At 32.4% G+C, this 16,232-nt stretch overlaps 1 protein-coding gene across 1 annotated transcript in view; it reads left to right on the forward strand.

Annotated features, from left to right (window-relative positions):
* LOC111612858 (telomerase Cajal body protein 1-like) overlaps nucleotides 1-16,232 on the forward strand; it is a 41,128-nt gene that overhangs the window by 10,434 nt on the left and 14,462 nt on the right. Inside the window, exons 4-5 of the mRNA XM_023354131.1 lie at nucleotides 1,402-1,490; nucleotides 4,832-4,922. Coding sequence (XP_023209899.1) covers nucleotides 1,402-1,490; nucleotides 4,832-4,922 — 180 coding nt within the window. The remainder of the gene's footprint in view (nucleotides 1-1,401; nucleotides 1,491-4,831; nucleotides 4,923-16,232) is intronic.

A 16,232-nucleotide genomic window follows, 5' to 3' on the forward strand; every position in this document is an offset into this window, starting at 1 on the left:
ACTGTTCGATATTCTTTATTTCTCAGATGTGATTTTTGTTACTCCTTTAGCTGCTTGAGTCTTCTTGATTATACAGTATGTTTCTTAAATAAGATTGAACTTCAGCCTACTGTAGACCTGTTTACGCCATACTGCCCAGCAACATTAGGCATCTTCTGCCCACTCTCTACCTTTGCTATTATACTCTCACCTTTCGAAAAGAAAAACCGACGCAAAACTTAACGAGTGCCTACCCGACAGTCTCACGAATACATAAAATAATTGTTTTGTCAGAAAAATAAAAGGCTGAAATTACAAGGAAAAGTTTCAAAGTTCGGAGGAATAATATCCGATCGGTATATACTGGCTTGAGCATCGATGTCGATGTCTCCCACACTCCGAAAAGTTTTGAATTGTTGCCTGAAGACAAGGGAAGACCAATCGGTATTCATTAATTTACGTCGCTTCTTCTTGTGTTTGCTCTGTGGGGTGTTCGTTATCCGATCATGTGTTCGTTGTCCGAACATAAAAATCTTTCGCGAAAGTGTTCGTTATCCAATTTGTTCGTTATGCAATCTGTTCGTTAACCAATCACCCACTGTATTCAGTTTTCCATAGGATACTAGGTCTGCCTGTATGGGTACTGTACCTTGCTCTTTGTGGCAATTAGAATATCTAGTTACACATACGCTGACAAGAAAATTTCAAATTTCTTATATATCTATCTGTGAATCCTAATAGATATATAAGAAATTTGAAATTTTCTTGATGTTTTTGAGAGCCTTTGTAAATGTAACGAAAAAGGAAGATTAGAAAACAAGCAGATAATAGTAATGTTTTCACAACTCAAATAAGCGAGAATTGTTAAAAAAAGAAAAACTCTTAGCTTAAAAATTAAAATCAACAGAATTTAATTTTGGCAGCAAAAATTTATTATTCCAAATTAAGGGATACTCTGGGATAACCAATTAGTTCAAATTTAGCCTACTTCCCAATAGAATTTAGCCTAAATTTTAATTTAGAAAGTTTCTAGAGATATTTAAATATATTATAAAATATAAATCAGGAAAGTTTTAGATAATTTGTCTATTATAAAAGGAAAACCTGAGAGAGATCAATATATTTCAATATAATAAATAAAATTGATTTAAGTTTGGCAAGCACATGGTTTGGCACAAACTTTACATATAGACTTAACATTGTGAAATTTGGCTTGTAATAACTCCCATCTTGGGTCAAATTTTAAAATGCTGTTTGTGTCGTGATCTAGACCTAGATGGATTCTATTTGATTGAAAAAAATAATTTAAATAGTTAAGTGGTTTTAGAAGAGTTAATTATAAAGATTTATTTAGAATATTGTTACATAAAAACATTGGTTAGTAATATTCATTATAAAAATATCATTAATTATATTTTTTAGCAAGCTGTGTTATTTCTTCAAGAAAGTGGGTTAATTTATGATTATTGCTGGTATCCTTTGATGTCATCATTTGATCCAGTTACATGTTGGTAAGTAGAATTTTAGAAAAAATTGTAGCATCTTCTACATTAGTTCTGATGAATCTGTGACCTGTGTGACAATTTTAATATTCACATTGAATGTTTAGAAAGTATTAGGTTTTTATAAATTAAAAATACAGTTGACCCTCCCTATAACATGGTAGATACGTTCTGGTTTTTATGAAATCCATTTTCTACAAGTCCTTAAATACATGAGCCAATCACAGCTCGACATGTATGCAGTTTACGGACTATGGCTGTTTGAAAGCTTTTCTTCCATAAAATTAATCGATTCTAGACTAATTTGATTCAACATTTCCAAAATATGTATAATTTTTTGGGAATAATCCATATAACCTATGCTATAAACAAAAAATTGTAGGATTACTTATCGAGTGTGCACCGTTCGACAACACCATTGCTTAAGCTTGTTTTTGTCATGGAGCGGTGCATTGAATGGCGCTCACATGCTTCCTGATAAATTATTTTTCTGTGAAAACTTTGCTGAACTTTGGAGACATTATTAATATAAATATAATTTTTATGGACGTTAAATAATAAATGGTTTTTAGTAGGTCTGCTGCTCATTTAAACTCAACGATTTGTGCAATATCTGCTATTGGTCTAGATTCGACCAATCCTGTTGTGACACGAGTTGGCGATGACGTTTTACTCTTTTAGCATGTTTATACGAATAAGGTCGCAATTTTTTCACTGTCATATATGAATCTGAACTATATGAACCTGTTTTATAGGGGTCTACTGTATATATATTTGATAGATTTCAAAACTTTGCATATATGGTATGAAATCAGGGTCATAAAAGTTGTAAAGGCCACTAACTATGAACTGCATATAGAAAAATCATCAAACTTCCCATTAAACAAAATATTTGTTTTTATTATAATGACATTATTTTTACACTTATATACAGTTTATTGTTATTTTTGTCATACAGATTAAAAAGTTAAATAAAATAAAATTTGTAAGCTTTTATTTTTGTTGGTTAAATTACTCAAATTGAAATATTTGACCTGCTGTTTGGAGATAAATTCCAAATTCAGTTTTGGCCCACCTTTAGAACAAGGTTTGCCATTGATGTTCTAGATTTTCAAAACTTGTATTTATTATTATTTAAATTATATTATTTTATTCTACATAAATAAGTGCTATTGGAATATATAATATAGGATATAATGATTTAATAGTTATAAATAAACCATATACAATAAAAAATATAAATATAGTAAGACCCTGCTTAATGCGGGGATATGTTCCTAGACAGCAAAATGAAATAGCGAAAAAAATGAAATAGCGTTAAACAAGGTCATTTTAACACAGAGTAAATAGGGAAATGGGAACACGTGACCAAAAATAAACAGATTTTACTGTAATTTTAAATTATTTTTATATTAATTTGCATAATAATATATATTAAATAAGACATAAACATATGCAGACAGAAATGTAAAGTTCATTTTTTGTGATGAAGGTCCTGGCTCTTCCGAAATTCTTGGTTTTTGTGATAAAGTTGTGAAGTTTCATTTATCACTTTTTCTTTCCTTAAGCAAATGTAGGTAGCAGGAGATTACATCCAAAACGCCTTGTTTTGCTTTTGCACTCCTTTCAAAATCTGGATCATTTGCTACAATTTGATCAAAGATTTTGGTTATCGTTACCAAACTTTTACTAAGGAAATCTATAGAGAAATGTTTTGGGTTCTACGTCTTCAGAATCTCTATTTTCCAGTTCTACATGAATTCCTTGTTTTGCCAGTTCTTGAAGGTTGTTGGTAAGGCTCTTGCCAGAAACCTGCAGTAATTCCTCAACATCCTGCTTGTCTATCTCCTATGCTATATCAATTAGGTTGAGTTTGGTCAACCTAGCGATACAGCGATAGGCTCTCCTCGTTGAGAATTCTTGGATATCTTCAGCCATAACTTCTTCACACTTTGTTCGTGCATTTATCAGTTAATTCTTGCCAAGTGAAGTTGATATTTCTTATGGCATCCATGATGATATATTTTTTCCAAAATTGCACCAAACAAAACATAGATTTAAAGAAAGTATAGCACTATGACAAATTGCCTCCTTTTGCTGATTGGTTCATATTTGGGAATAATCGTATTATATATGAATCAATAAAATGCCGTGATAATTTGAATTGGCATAAATTTTGAGCTTATTCTTTTAGACTTTGAGCAGACTGCATTATATTGAATCAGCATTAATTGATGCAGCATTAAGCAGAGTCTTACTGTATATATTTATTTGTTTTTAAATAGAATAATTTATTTTTATGCTGGGAACTTTGAAATGTCATATTTAATTTTTTAATGGAAAACTACAAATGAAAAATTGTTAATAACAATATCAACAATTTAGGTAATTGCAGTGTAGCCCTGATTTACAAGCTTTGATATATGAGAGTTCAGTACAACAAACTGCTTTATTTTTCCCTCTGATTTGTGAGAACAATTATTTGATACAATAAGTGCCAACTGATATTTATAAGTAGAGAATATTTGAATCATGAGTACAATGAGATTAAAATTTCCATGCTCTTCAATTGTATGGTTATAGATTCCAGTTTCCATTTTCTTAGTTTTATTCAAACTGTATTCATTCATTAGAAATACCGCTAATAATTCTAAAACAATTATTTAGTTTATGAAACTTTATCTCTATATTATAAACCATTCTATCAATTGATTATAATTTTATTAATTAAGAAAAATTATTTTACTCTATTTTATTTCCTTTCACACAAATGTCTGATAACTTATGTTGTATGTCTTCTCTCATATCATATTCATTTTCCTCATTTCATATTAATTTCTTTTATATCAGTGAATAACTAGTGAATTAACACTTTCATTTATTTTATTTTATTTTGTTTAGAATCATTGGCTGATAGGTAAATTTGTTTTTAGGACTTTAATGTTATTTGGGAAACATAGATAATGTGAAAACAAGATAGAAATTTTGATCATAAGAAACAATGGAAAGCTGATCTGATTGATGAGATTCTCTGGAACAAGGTATGCTTGTAAATCATTACACTGTAATTACCAAAATATAGATTTATAAATTATATATTTCAAGTAAATACAAATGAATTTATTTGTTAAAGATATGTTTTCAAGCATTTTTATTAACACATACAACTCAATTGCAGTTTGTATTAAATAAGAAAAGCAACAAATAAATTTTTAATAATAAAAAAAAGAGAGAGAGAGAGAGTAATAATAATCCTTATAAAAAGAAAAAAATTCAAAAACAATACAAGAAAATAAAATAGATATTAGATTTCAGTTAATCTGTTAATGTTGATTTGTATTTTTTATTAGTTTAGCTTCCTCTAGTCGGCATAATCCTGTTCATATGTGGGATGCCTTCACTGGACAACTTCGTTGCACATATAGACCATATAATAATGCTGTAAGTTTTCAAATTTTAACTAATCCAAATTTTAAAACATTTTTTAATAATCAATAATAATTCTTATAATCATCAGAGAGAGAAATTTTTTAGTGTTTAAAATTAGTTTTCTTTCTTAAATTCATTATTTATATGAATTTAATTTAACAATATACAAGGATTGATTGATAAATAATGTCTCTTACCTCAATATTTTTTCAAATGGCAAGGATAGAAATGTAACCATCAGAGGTACAGGATATTTTCAGGACTCAAAATTTCCCGATAACATAAATTTTACGTACAGAATTTCCCTGAAAACTGTTGCACATTAGTATACAAAATAAAACATTTTATGAACAAATTAATTATTTATTACTATGTAGTTTGAATTATTATAATTAGAATAATTAAATAGGTCTACCATATAATTTGTCTCAAAACATTAAACAGATAAATTAATGCAAAAACTTTTAATTAAAAGAATGCTTTAATGTAAGCACTTTTTATTATAGAATTGGCTTATACAATTAAACTAGATGTAATAAATTTACATTGATTAATGGAAGTAAAATTGAAGTCTTGTAACAGACGTCATTGTCAACACTCTGCAAATGAATTACCTATTTTTAGTCCAAGGCACTAATTAATGGACTTACTTAGTTGTGCTTTCACAATATCCTCATGTTACATGATGTCCATCTGTGTAAAAATTTCAGTCAAAAAATTTTTTCTGCTTATCATAGATCCTAGAAAAATCATTGCAGGCATGCAATTGCATACAATTTTGAATTTTTAGATTTTCCCCTTAGTGGCATTCCAAAGGATCAATTTTGAGCAGTCTATTTTTCTCTGCATACATTAACAACCTCTTCAACAATATTAATTCTAAAGTTACAGCTTATACCCATGATATAAAACTCCTAAATCACGATCCTAAGTTCTACAAACTGACCTTAAAATTCTTTCTCTGGCTTTTAGTAAAGTAAATTTAAGAATCAATATTCGTAAAACTGTAGTGATGTGTTTCTCTCTGATTAGAGATCTGCCACTTTCGCATTTTTACATTTATAATCATATTCTAAATTATGTAACTTTGTTTGGCAACTTGAGTGTAATCTTTGACAATAAATTAACCCTTAAAGGTCAGAATAAATTTTTCTTTATTGTCCTATGTTGCATGCATTGTGTTATTTTTCCATTCTAACATCATTTTTAATATTGTGTTATTTTTCCATTCTAACATCATTTTTAATATCTTTGTACACGTAGTGGGTGCGTATTGTGAGCGTATTCTGGTGTTTAAAGATTGCTTGGTTGAGTCGATATAGACAAGGCTTTCGTTACATCTGTTATCTTTCAGCGGGATAGAATACACGCCAGGAAGCCTGCCACGAACTGGACTGCCTTTCCATTTCTGAGGATGTAGTAGATTGTTGGGCATCTTCTATAGGTTATTTGTAATTGTTGTTTTTTGGCGATCTCAGCGTATATCGCTTTAACATATGGGTTAAAGGTGACTGGGAGGCGTGTACGTTCATCTTGGTCAGTATTGGTCTTCGTACGCGTAGTGGGTGCGTATTGTGAGCGTATTCTGGTGTTTAAAGATTGCTTGGTTGAGCCGATAATGGAAAGGCTTTCGTTACATCTGTTATCTTTCAGCGGGATAGAATACACACCAGGAAGCCTGCCACGAACTGGACTGCCTTTCCATTTCTGAGGATGTCGTAGATTGTTGGGCATCTTCTATAGGTTATTTGTAATTGTTGTTTTTTGGCGATCTCAGTGTATATCGCTTTAACATATGGGTTAAAGATGACTGGAAAGGTAATCATTTTTAATAATGTCAGAGTGGGAAAATCACCATTGTCAGCTATGCTTGATATAATGGCAAGGTAGTCTGTAATTCTCTACAATCTTGAATGCTTGTCTCCATAACCTAGGATGTTATGACCTTCAATGATTTAAATGTTTTTGTGATGTACATGCCCAAAAATACAAAAAGTCATTTTCTGGTCCTTCTGAGGAACACCTCAGCTCTCCCATTATTTATTTCCAGTTGAACTAATTTCATATTAGCCTACACTATCACAAAGTTTGAAAGGACACGTCTGACGTGTCCTTTCAAACTGAAAGACATGTCCTTGACCAGGCTCCCTATAGGAGCCTGGTCAAGGACACATCTGTAAACTAAACAATGCATGACATTGAAGTTTGTCATTACAGAGAAGATGTGTTACTAGAATTCTCAGAATCATCAAATTTGAGAAACAATAATTACATGCAACATAATTATGCATGAAAAATTAGTGGAAAATTATCATGTTACACATATTCATGTGCTAAAAGAATAGCATATATGATTGGGGTTATTTTTCTTGAACCATATTCATACAATTGGACATATTCTGGTGATCACTATCATTTAGTAGCCACAAATGTCTTATCTGTAAGTGCTCAATTTCAGTTTGTTGTGTTGTGTTATTACATAACAGTTTAGTTTAAACATGAAAGTTGTCTTCTTCATTCCATGCAAAGAAATGATGTAATTGAGCTTTTAGTATCAGAAAGTTGTGCTCTTATTGAAATTTGCAGATTTTTGATAAAGTATTATAAAACCTTAAAATCATTTGAGAAATGTATTTGCAGAGTAAAACCAGAAATATTAAGGCTTCTTGCACTGTGATAATACAGGACTACAGCAGAGAAAATGGTTAAGAACTTGAAGTTACAAGTTATTCTTTGCTCTCCTTACAGCACATATCTGCACCATCAGACTTCTGGTTGTTATCAAAATTAAAGGATATTGAAACATCAATGCTTTTCATCAGATGTTGAAGAAAAAAAAAGATTGTTTTCAGGCATTAGAATGTAAAAATAAATTGAATATACAGAAAAATATGTCACTCTAAATGATGATTTTTGTTAAAGAATGAATATTAAAATAAACGATTTTTTACTACATTTTGAAACTAAGGCCAAATGACTGAATGGTTAAGGTATCAGCCAACCACTCTGGGAACCTAGAAACAAATCCTGACAGGTCAAAACCCATTAGAATTTTTCTGGGTGATATGTCCTAGAAAACAGTAACTTCCATTGTGGACATGGCTATACTCCCAAAGGATTTGATAATAAATAAAAAAAAGCCCTCTTATAGCTAAACACCAACCAAATGCCGAAATTCTATCAGGCTAGTTTAAGGCTAATTACTAAATGAATTACGTAAGCAATTTGGCTTTAGAGGTAAGTGTTAGGATTCTAGATTTTCAAAACTTGTATTTATTATTATTTATTTGAAAACTCCATACACAAAATTAATTTTTAGGAGGAGGGGTGACATTAATAACTTTGGTCAATAAATTATATTTACAACATAAAGACTCTACTGAGTCATTGATGGAAAATAATCCATGAATTCTATTTGCTGGATTTTTGCAAACATTATTAGTACAAAAAACATTATTAGGAAGTGTTGATAGATGCAAATATTCAAAATTCTTACAGTCAAACATGTAGTGATTTAAAGTCGCATTTCCTTTCTTACAAAACGGACACATTTCCAGTGAACGTAGATTAATACACAAGTGTTTCCATGTTAAACAAAACTTATTTAGACGAATCTAAAGTTTTTTTAACAATAAACGGTAGCTGCTAATAGTAAATGTAAAAGCACCGGTTGTTGTCTAATACTTCTGGGTACCATAAATGGTACTTAGCCTTAAGAATCCTGTCCCCTTCTTCTCTCAAGAAAAGATTATCAAACTCTTGTAAAATTATATTTGCATAATATTTCAAAACATTGGAGAGGAATCTATCAAGGAAAGTGAGATACCTATTCTATTAAATAGATTCTCCAGTTTAGTAAACCAACAGAATTTGAGCGATCTTTTCAATGAAAACTTTTTCAAAGTAGAATAAGCCTCACATTCCAATGATGATGGGTCAGAGATTATGTTTCTCAGAAAATTTAAGGTTAATTTAACAAAGCGTTTCTGGGGAAACTCAAGGCCCAGTTCAGAGCTAATTGCATATGATGGTATTGACCTCTCAAGATCAAAAAGACGATGAAAAAACATCAGTTCTAGAGTCGATACCCTCAAAACAAAAAGGCCCCCAAAAGGGCAGACCATAAGACCAACTCGAAGTAAGAAGAGAGGCGGCAAGTTTTTTACACAAAGCCATATGACTGATTTTAACCCTTCTCAAGATTTCTATTATAGCATTTATTTTGGAAAATGTTTTGCCTTTGACGTAAGAAATGTAATTTTGGAACGAGCCAGTAGCTGAGAGACGAATCCCCAAATATATAATTTCATTAACAATACTGACTCCTTTACTATTTAAGAAAAACTTATCAGCTTTTCTCAACCTTCCACCATGTCTAAATATTATTATTTTTGATTTGGATAAATTAATACTCAAACCCAAATTAGAGGAATAATTATATAACCTGTCCAATTTCCTCTGTAGGTAAATCAGGGTGGTGAATAACACCACTGTATCATCAGAAAATTGGAGTAAATGGACTTTGTAGTCTCCCATAGAAATGGAATCTTTACTTAAATTATCAAAAACTTGTACCATGTCATTAACATAACAAATAAACAATATCGGACTTAAGGAATCACCCTGTGGTAAACCCTTTCCTAATGAAAAGGCATCTGTAGACTCGGCACTAGTGGAAATCCTTGCTTTCAATTCTGAAAACAAACATTGAATAATGTCAATAAACTTGTCAGAGATTCCAAGCATTTTTAATTTAAATAACAAAATCTTCAAAACAACACTATCAAAGGCTTTCTCATAGTCAATGAACACTGCAAGTAAACGTTGTCTTTTCTTTGATAGTTGTCTACTAATGATGGAGTGTAGAATCAGAGTATTACTTAAAGTGCTCTTCCGAGGTTGGAAAGCAAATTGCACAGGTTGAATCAAATTCCTCTCTCTTAGCCAAATACCCAATCTATTTGCCAAAATAGAGGTAAATATCTTTCGAACTACAGGCAACAGTGATATTGGTTGAAAGTTAGTGGGCTCGTCTAGTGGACGTTTTTTATGGATAACTTTTATCTTTACCTCTAACCATGATTTCGGAATTCTAGCAGTGTCATAAACCCGATTAAATAATTTGGCCAAGTAAGGAACCAAAGTATTCTTAGAGTAAACAATTAAAGATGGTGAAATATTATCCAGGGAGCAGAACGAATTCACATCTTGTGAAGTGCTATATTCACCTCTTTATCAGAGATAGGAAGATCTAAAATAGGATCAACAACAAAAGAAGCCATCGGTAATGACAGAATTGGGGGTAAATTTGATGTATTTAAACTTAATAACTGTTGATAATAAATAAACCAATCGGTCAAGGAAATCTCTTGGTCTAGTATGCACCTGATCCAACAAAAATGACCTATCCAATACCAAAAGGTTTTAGAGTCTCTAATCCCAGCCAACTGTAAAGCATAATTACAAAAATATTTCCTCTTTTTGGCCCTAATAAGTGAATTATATTGTCGTTTTAAATTTAAAAAGGAAGCCAAATCTGCCTGACTATTAGATCTGCGGAATTTGCCCAAGGCAATGTTCCTCACTCGCTTCTGAATGTAACATGACCTATCAAACCAAGAGGGCCGAATCCTCCTGTAAGGATCAACACCTTCAATTAACACATTTAGTCTTCTTGCTATAGAGCATAGCTCGGATAAAATAATACCATAGAAATCATCAACAGACCCAGAATCAAAGTTTATATTCTGGAAACTCTGCGATACGGTGTCACCAAACAATTCTTCTTTAGAATCATTCCAAACATAACGAGTCTTGGTGGGACAAAGCCCATCAACAAAGGAAAATCTGTTTCCGGTCGACAACTGTAATTTCACTGGAAAATGGTCCGAAGATGAGAGAAACCCAACACAAAGAGAATTCAACCTTATGAACCAGATTCTGAGAAACGACAATAAAGTCTATAATTGAGCTACCCACTTTTGACAAAAAAGTTAGCTCACCTGGGAAATCTCCCTTAGTATGACCATTAAGGAAAATAAAATCTTGTTCAATCAACCAATGCAGAAACTGTCTCCCATGTCGATCTTTAAATCCTTTGACTGTCTGACATCAAAAATGTTGAGAGAGGCTACATTCAAATGTGAATCAATTCCTTCACCAATATGGACGTTAAAACCACCCATTATCACAATTCCATGGTAGTATGAAGACCAAGAGTTCAAAATAGAAGAAAACAAGTCTAAACATAAGCCCTGCTGTCTCTGCAAGCCAGCATAATATCACCAGCACTTAGGTTCAAGAACCGAGTAAAGTGATAAGCCAATCACCATCAAATCAGGGTAAGTTTCCAATAACTTGAAGTGCCCTCTAACTTCATCAAAAAAGAACAATACCACCATAGGGTCTACCCGACCCCAATGGCTTTTCCGCTGGAATCATAAAATACCTCCAGTTTACTGGAAGAAAGTTAGCAAGAAAATATCCATCCATTGAAACCATCCAGGTTTCAACAAGGGCTAAACAAATTAAACCTGATCGTTTAATCGTATAATCCAACAGAGAACACTTGGTGCAAAACCCACAACAATTCCAAAAAAACAACGATTCCGAATAACTACTCAAACCAAACTGGTCTGGGCAATGAAGTTGAAAGTCTCTCTAAACCAACTCTCCTGCGGGGAGAAAAATTCAAAATAAAAAAGAAACAGGCATCTCTATTAAGCGATGGCCTGAGATAGAATATGTGAATCTCTTGTCATCTACATATAATACGTCAGCTCGCAAAAAACCACGACAACCAGCTTCCCAGTATTCTTTTAAAAAAGTAAACAAGTTCTTATGGCAAACATGGGAATTAAATGACAGATCCGATGCCAACCTAAATTTCACGGTCTTTCCCTGCCCTCTTGATGAGTTTTCGTCCAAAATTTTTGCAATAAATAATTTTAACATTTCCAGGATGACAACTGGATGCTATAGAATTCCCGAGCTTTACCTCTCAAACGGGAAACACTGACAATATTATGCCCTGACAGATCAGTCACATCCAATTCCTTAGAAAATAAGTTAACGATATAATTCCGCAAATCCAACTCGAGCAGAATATTATGATTAAACAACATTAAATTGCTTCTGTTTGAAGCATTAACTTGTCTATCGTAAGCAAAGGAGTGTAACTCATCAATGTCGTCCAAAGGTAACTGATGTTGCTGTTCCAGTTTATCTAGTCATGAACATACTTTAGAAAAGTCAGTTTCCAATTTCCTTACCGAGGACAAGGTTGACTGGTTGGCCATTTCCAAATTGGTGAGCCTATCTTCGATACACTTCAACTGCATCATTACTGCATTTAAAGTTGTCTCCAAATATTGCCATAAGGTTAACAATTCTTCTCTATTTGAGTCCGGAGGTGATTGCCTCTTAAAATAATGTTCTAAGTTTGGATATTTTACACCTGGATCACTCAGTGAACGATGATGTTTAGTTCCCTTCCGTTGTTCTTGGGTTTGCTTTAATGCTTCTGGAGGAGTACGTGGAACATTTCCAAAAAAAATAGAACTAATGACACAGAATGACACAATTAAGCAAAAAAAAAAAAAATACTAACTTAGGTATCAAATAAATAAAAGACTCAGTAAATTTATAATAAAAAAAAAGTGTTAACAAAATCTCTGACAAAAAGTCACCGGCAGCCGAGATTACTCAACAGCGCCCCCCAAATTTAATAATTTATTTTACTTGGTATAGAAATGTTAAATATGTATATAATGTAATATGCTTAATAACTTCTGCATTTACAATAAATTTAATTTGCTATTTGGTTTTAGTTTATCTCAAATTTAAATTTTGATTGAAATAGCAAACATCATTTCTGTATCTGTTGTAAAGCATCTCATTTTCTATGTTTTGTTGCCTTTTCTTGATTTTGATTTTACAATTGAATGCTCATCCTATCACTAAGCCACTCTCTTTTGATTCAGATTTTGGATTAGCTAGTAAATATGCATCAGATTCTGGGTGGGGTTAGACAACAGCATGCGGCAATTCTTTGTTGTATCTAATCACAATTACCTTTGAGCCTTCACCATTTAACCCTTTGAAGCACATTGTATCAATACACTATTTTTTACCTACCTGAAGTAGTAAACTGTATTTGCCATTTATTTTGTATTAATGTGCAGTTTGAAATATATTAATAATTTTAATGATAAGATTATTTAGAATAATTAAAGCTTACAAGATCCAAATCTGAAACTCTTGCTCAGTATCTCCATGTCCTTTGAATACTTTGCATATGTGAGAATCTGGAATTATTGATATGATTCCAACAATTGAAGCAAGATTCATTTTAAATTTGTTTTATTTTAAAAGATGTTAAAATATTATTTGTTACAAATAATCATTAAATTTTACTTGTTTTCGAGAAACACACTAACAAGGGAAAGGAACTCATTTCTGTTTGAAGGAGATAAGATCACTTTTCTCGATAGTGATAGCAAACTTGATCTTGACACATCCCACTGCAAAATTCACTCCAACTTCTGTCATGCATCAGATGTGTGGAGAGATTTTTGTTCATTCTCATTGGAGAAAAAAATAGGGGTCACCTCCAAGAAGTGTTCTGGCTCACTCTCGTTCTTGCCTTTGAAGCTCTATATAATTTTGTGTCTTGTTGCCACCAAACAAAGTTCCCACCAAAGGTTTCCAATGAAACAATGAAAGTAAAGGTTCTTATTGAAGTTACATGTGAGCCTGAGGATTTTTACAGGGCTCTTAAATTCCAAAAATTAATGTCAATTGTTTCCAAATTGTAAACATCTTCGTTAGAAAAAAACGGAGAGGAAGAAATTAGATCAGAGGTCACCGGTTGTAGTAACAAGTCAGTGGGAAAGTTGACACGTATCGATCAAGAATGCACCGTCATGTCAACAAAAGTCGATCACATGTTAGATTTCCCACGACAATGATATAAAAGGTGTGAGCCACTGGAAGCTTGAGAGTTTGCACACGGAAGTTATATTTGGTCTAGTGATTTCCCGTCTCCCGTAACTGTATGCAACGGACTCGACCTAGTCCCCGGAGAAGACAATGATAGACAACGCCCGACGCTTCCATAAAGAACTGTCATCACCACATATAGGACTCCTCCAACTTTAGAGGTAATTATCATCAGACTGCAAACTCTCTCTCGTAACAGAATTAGGCATAGCTGTTATAGAATAGACTAAGCAGTTGTCAATCATAGACTTTGTAATCTTATGTTAATCACATCTAGCCTATATAACCTAGAGATATATGCATTTAACTCTGTGTATTTTCCTGTATTTTAGTGTTAGCTGTATAATAAATGCTTTATTTTGTTAAACCTGTCTCCTATCTCTGAAAGGACATCTGCCGACTTGCTCATCTCCCTTGCCACTTGATAAAAGCCATCCGAACGACAACGTGGGCAAGTTTTACCAACTTGACATGTAAGTGGCAATTAGGGAATTGACTCTGTGCCCTCGTGGTTTCACATACACATTGTATGATATATCAAGGTAATATATGTAATATATATATATATATATATATATATATNCATTGTATGATATATCAAGGTAATATATGTAATATATATATATATATATATATATATATATTGAATGTAAACTCTCTCTTTAAGTTTTAGGTAGTGGGTTAGATTTGACAGTCCTCTTATATTGTATATTTTGTTATTGCAAGATTTATATTATTTGGAGATAGAACAAATTCCATTTAGGTTTTAATTCTCTTTGTTAAATAAATATGCTATTTTACATTTTTAAGTTTGTTGTTCAGATTTTTGTTGCCTTACTCCATTGTCAACCCATGATGCTGTGAATGTTCAGTTAATATAGACCCTCCTGGAGTTCCGGTAGAAATCGTATAATATAGGCCACTCAGAATAAGGTCCATAGAGATCTAATTAGTCTGAAATTGTTTAGTCAAGTTCAAGTTGGGCTATATTGAAGGTGAAGAGGTGTATACTGGAACATCTTTTTGTTTCACATTTATATTGTAAATTATTGAGTCATTAAAGTTATCAAAAGATGGCACTATAAATACCTTTAGGGTAAAATTTCTATAAATAATTTAATAACTAATATATAACTTGGCATAATTATGACAAAATATTTGAAATCAGTGGTGTAAGCTAGGGTTTGTGTTGCTTCGGACTGTCCTTGAATTTGCAATCTCCCACAAAAAAAAAAAAACAACACAATACACATCAAACATTCTTAGAAAAAGTGAAAAAGACATGTAAGCCAAAGAGAAAAACATGTGAAAAAATTAGGACGCTGTTATCCATGTTGTTATTAATTAAACACAACTAAATGCTTAATTAAATAGGTATGATGATGTGAGGAACCAGGGGTAGATAAGAGTAATCTCTCTACTGCTTATTTGGCTATGGATCTGGAAGATCTGCCCGCAGGGTCATAGGATGGAGATTATATTAAAATTAAGGTAGATTACAAGATTGTAGAATCTTGATCTACAGTCAGGATTCCCAACACCAGATAGGGAAAGATTTTGCACCCTATCATTCATTTATAATATCAGTTTAAATAGGAGGGCTGTTACGTTGATGAGTGGGGAGGAGTTGCGGGTAAGTTCAAATGTAGTGGGGTGAATGTCCGGAGTAAATTAATTGAGAGAGAGAGTTACCAAATGTAATTAATAACAAAGATTTACTAAATAAACTAAATCAACTAAATCAAGATATATATTCAAATTATAAATATATCTGAACATAATCAAGTCTAACTAGAGTTATACTTCTAAGTTGAGAGTATACTATTCAACCGAGAGAGAGAGCTTACATCAATTTAAATTTACTACCTTGACTGACAGTCTAGAAGGTAGTCTTCTTCTTCTATATGATGAAGTTCCTTGGTGAAGCTCTTAGATGGAGGAGGAATGAGGAAATGCACAAGTGAGAATCTGCGAGAGAACTCTATTCTTATGGCAGGTCCTTGGGGATTATTGACTGGTTTCTTATGGCTATGTCCTTATACGAAGAACTGCAGTCTTCTATGTGATAAATTCGGACTAATGTCGACTGTATCTCCTATGGCAATGCCATATTTCTGTTGACTGCCTCGAATGGCAGGAAATCGCCCTTTTTATTGTCCTTTCTGTCCAATAGCATAAAAGAATCTGCAGTTACTAACGGGATGTATGGGGGCAAGGAGAGGGGTGTACTGTCAGATAGATGTCAAATTTGTAGATAAGGTCTTGTGGGAAAGGAAGTTGATTTCCGACACTTTGGTAAAAAGTGTTGAATGTGTCTTCCTT

This window comes from Centruroides sculpturatus, unplaced genomic scaffold (assembly GCF_000671375.1).
Source record: "Centruroides sculpturatus isolate CEXI.00-Female unplaced genomic scaffold, Cexi_2.0 scaffold1689, whole genome shotgun sequence".
Classification (NCBI taxonomy): Eukaryota; Metazoa; Arthropoda; class Arachnida; order Scorpiones; family Buthidae; genus Centruroides; species Centruroides sculpturatus.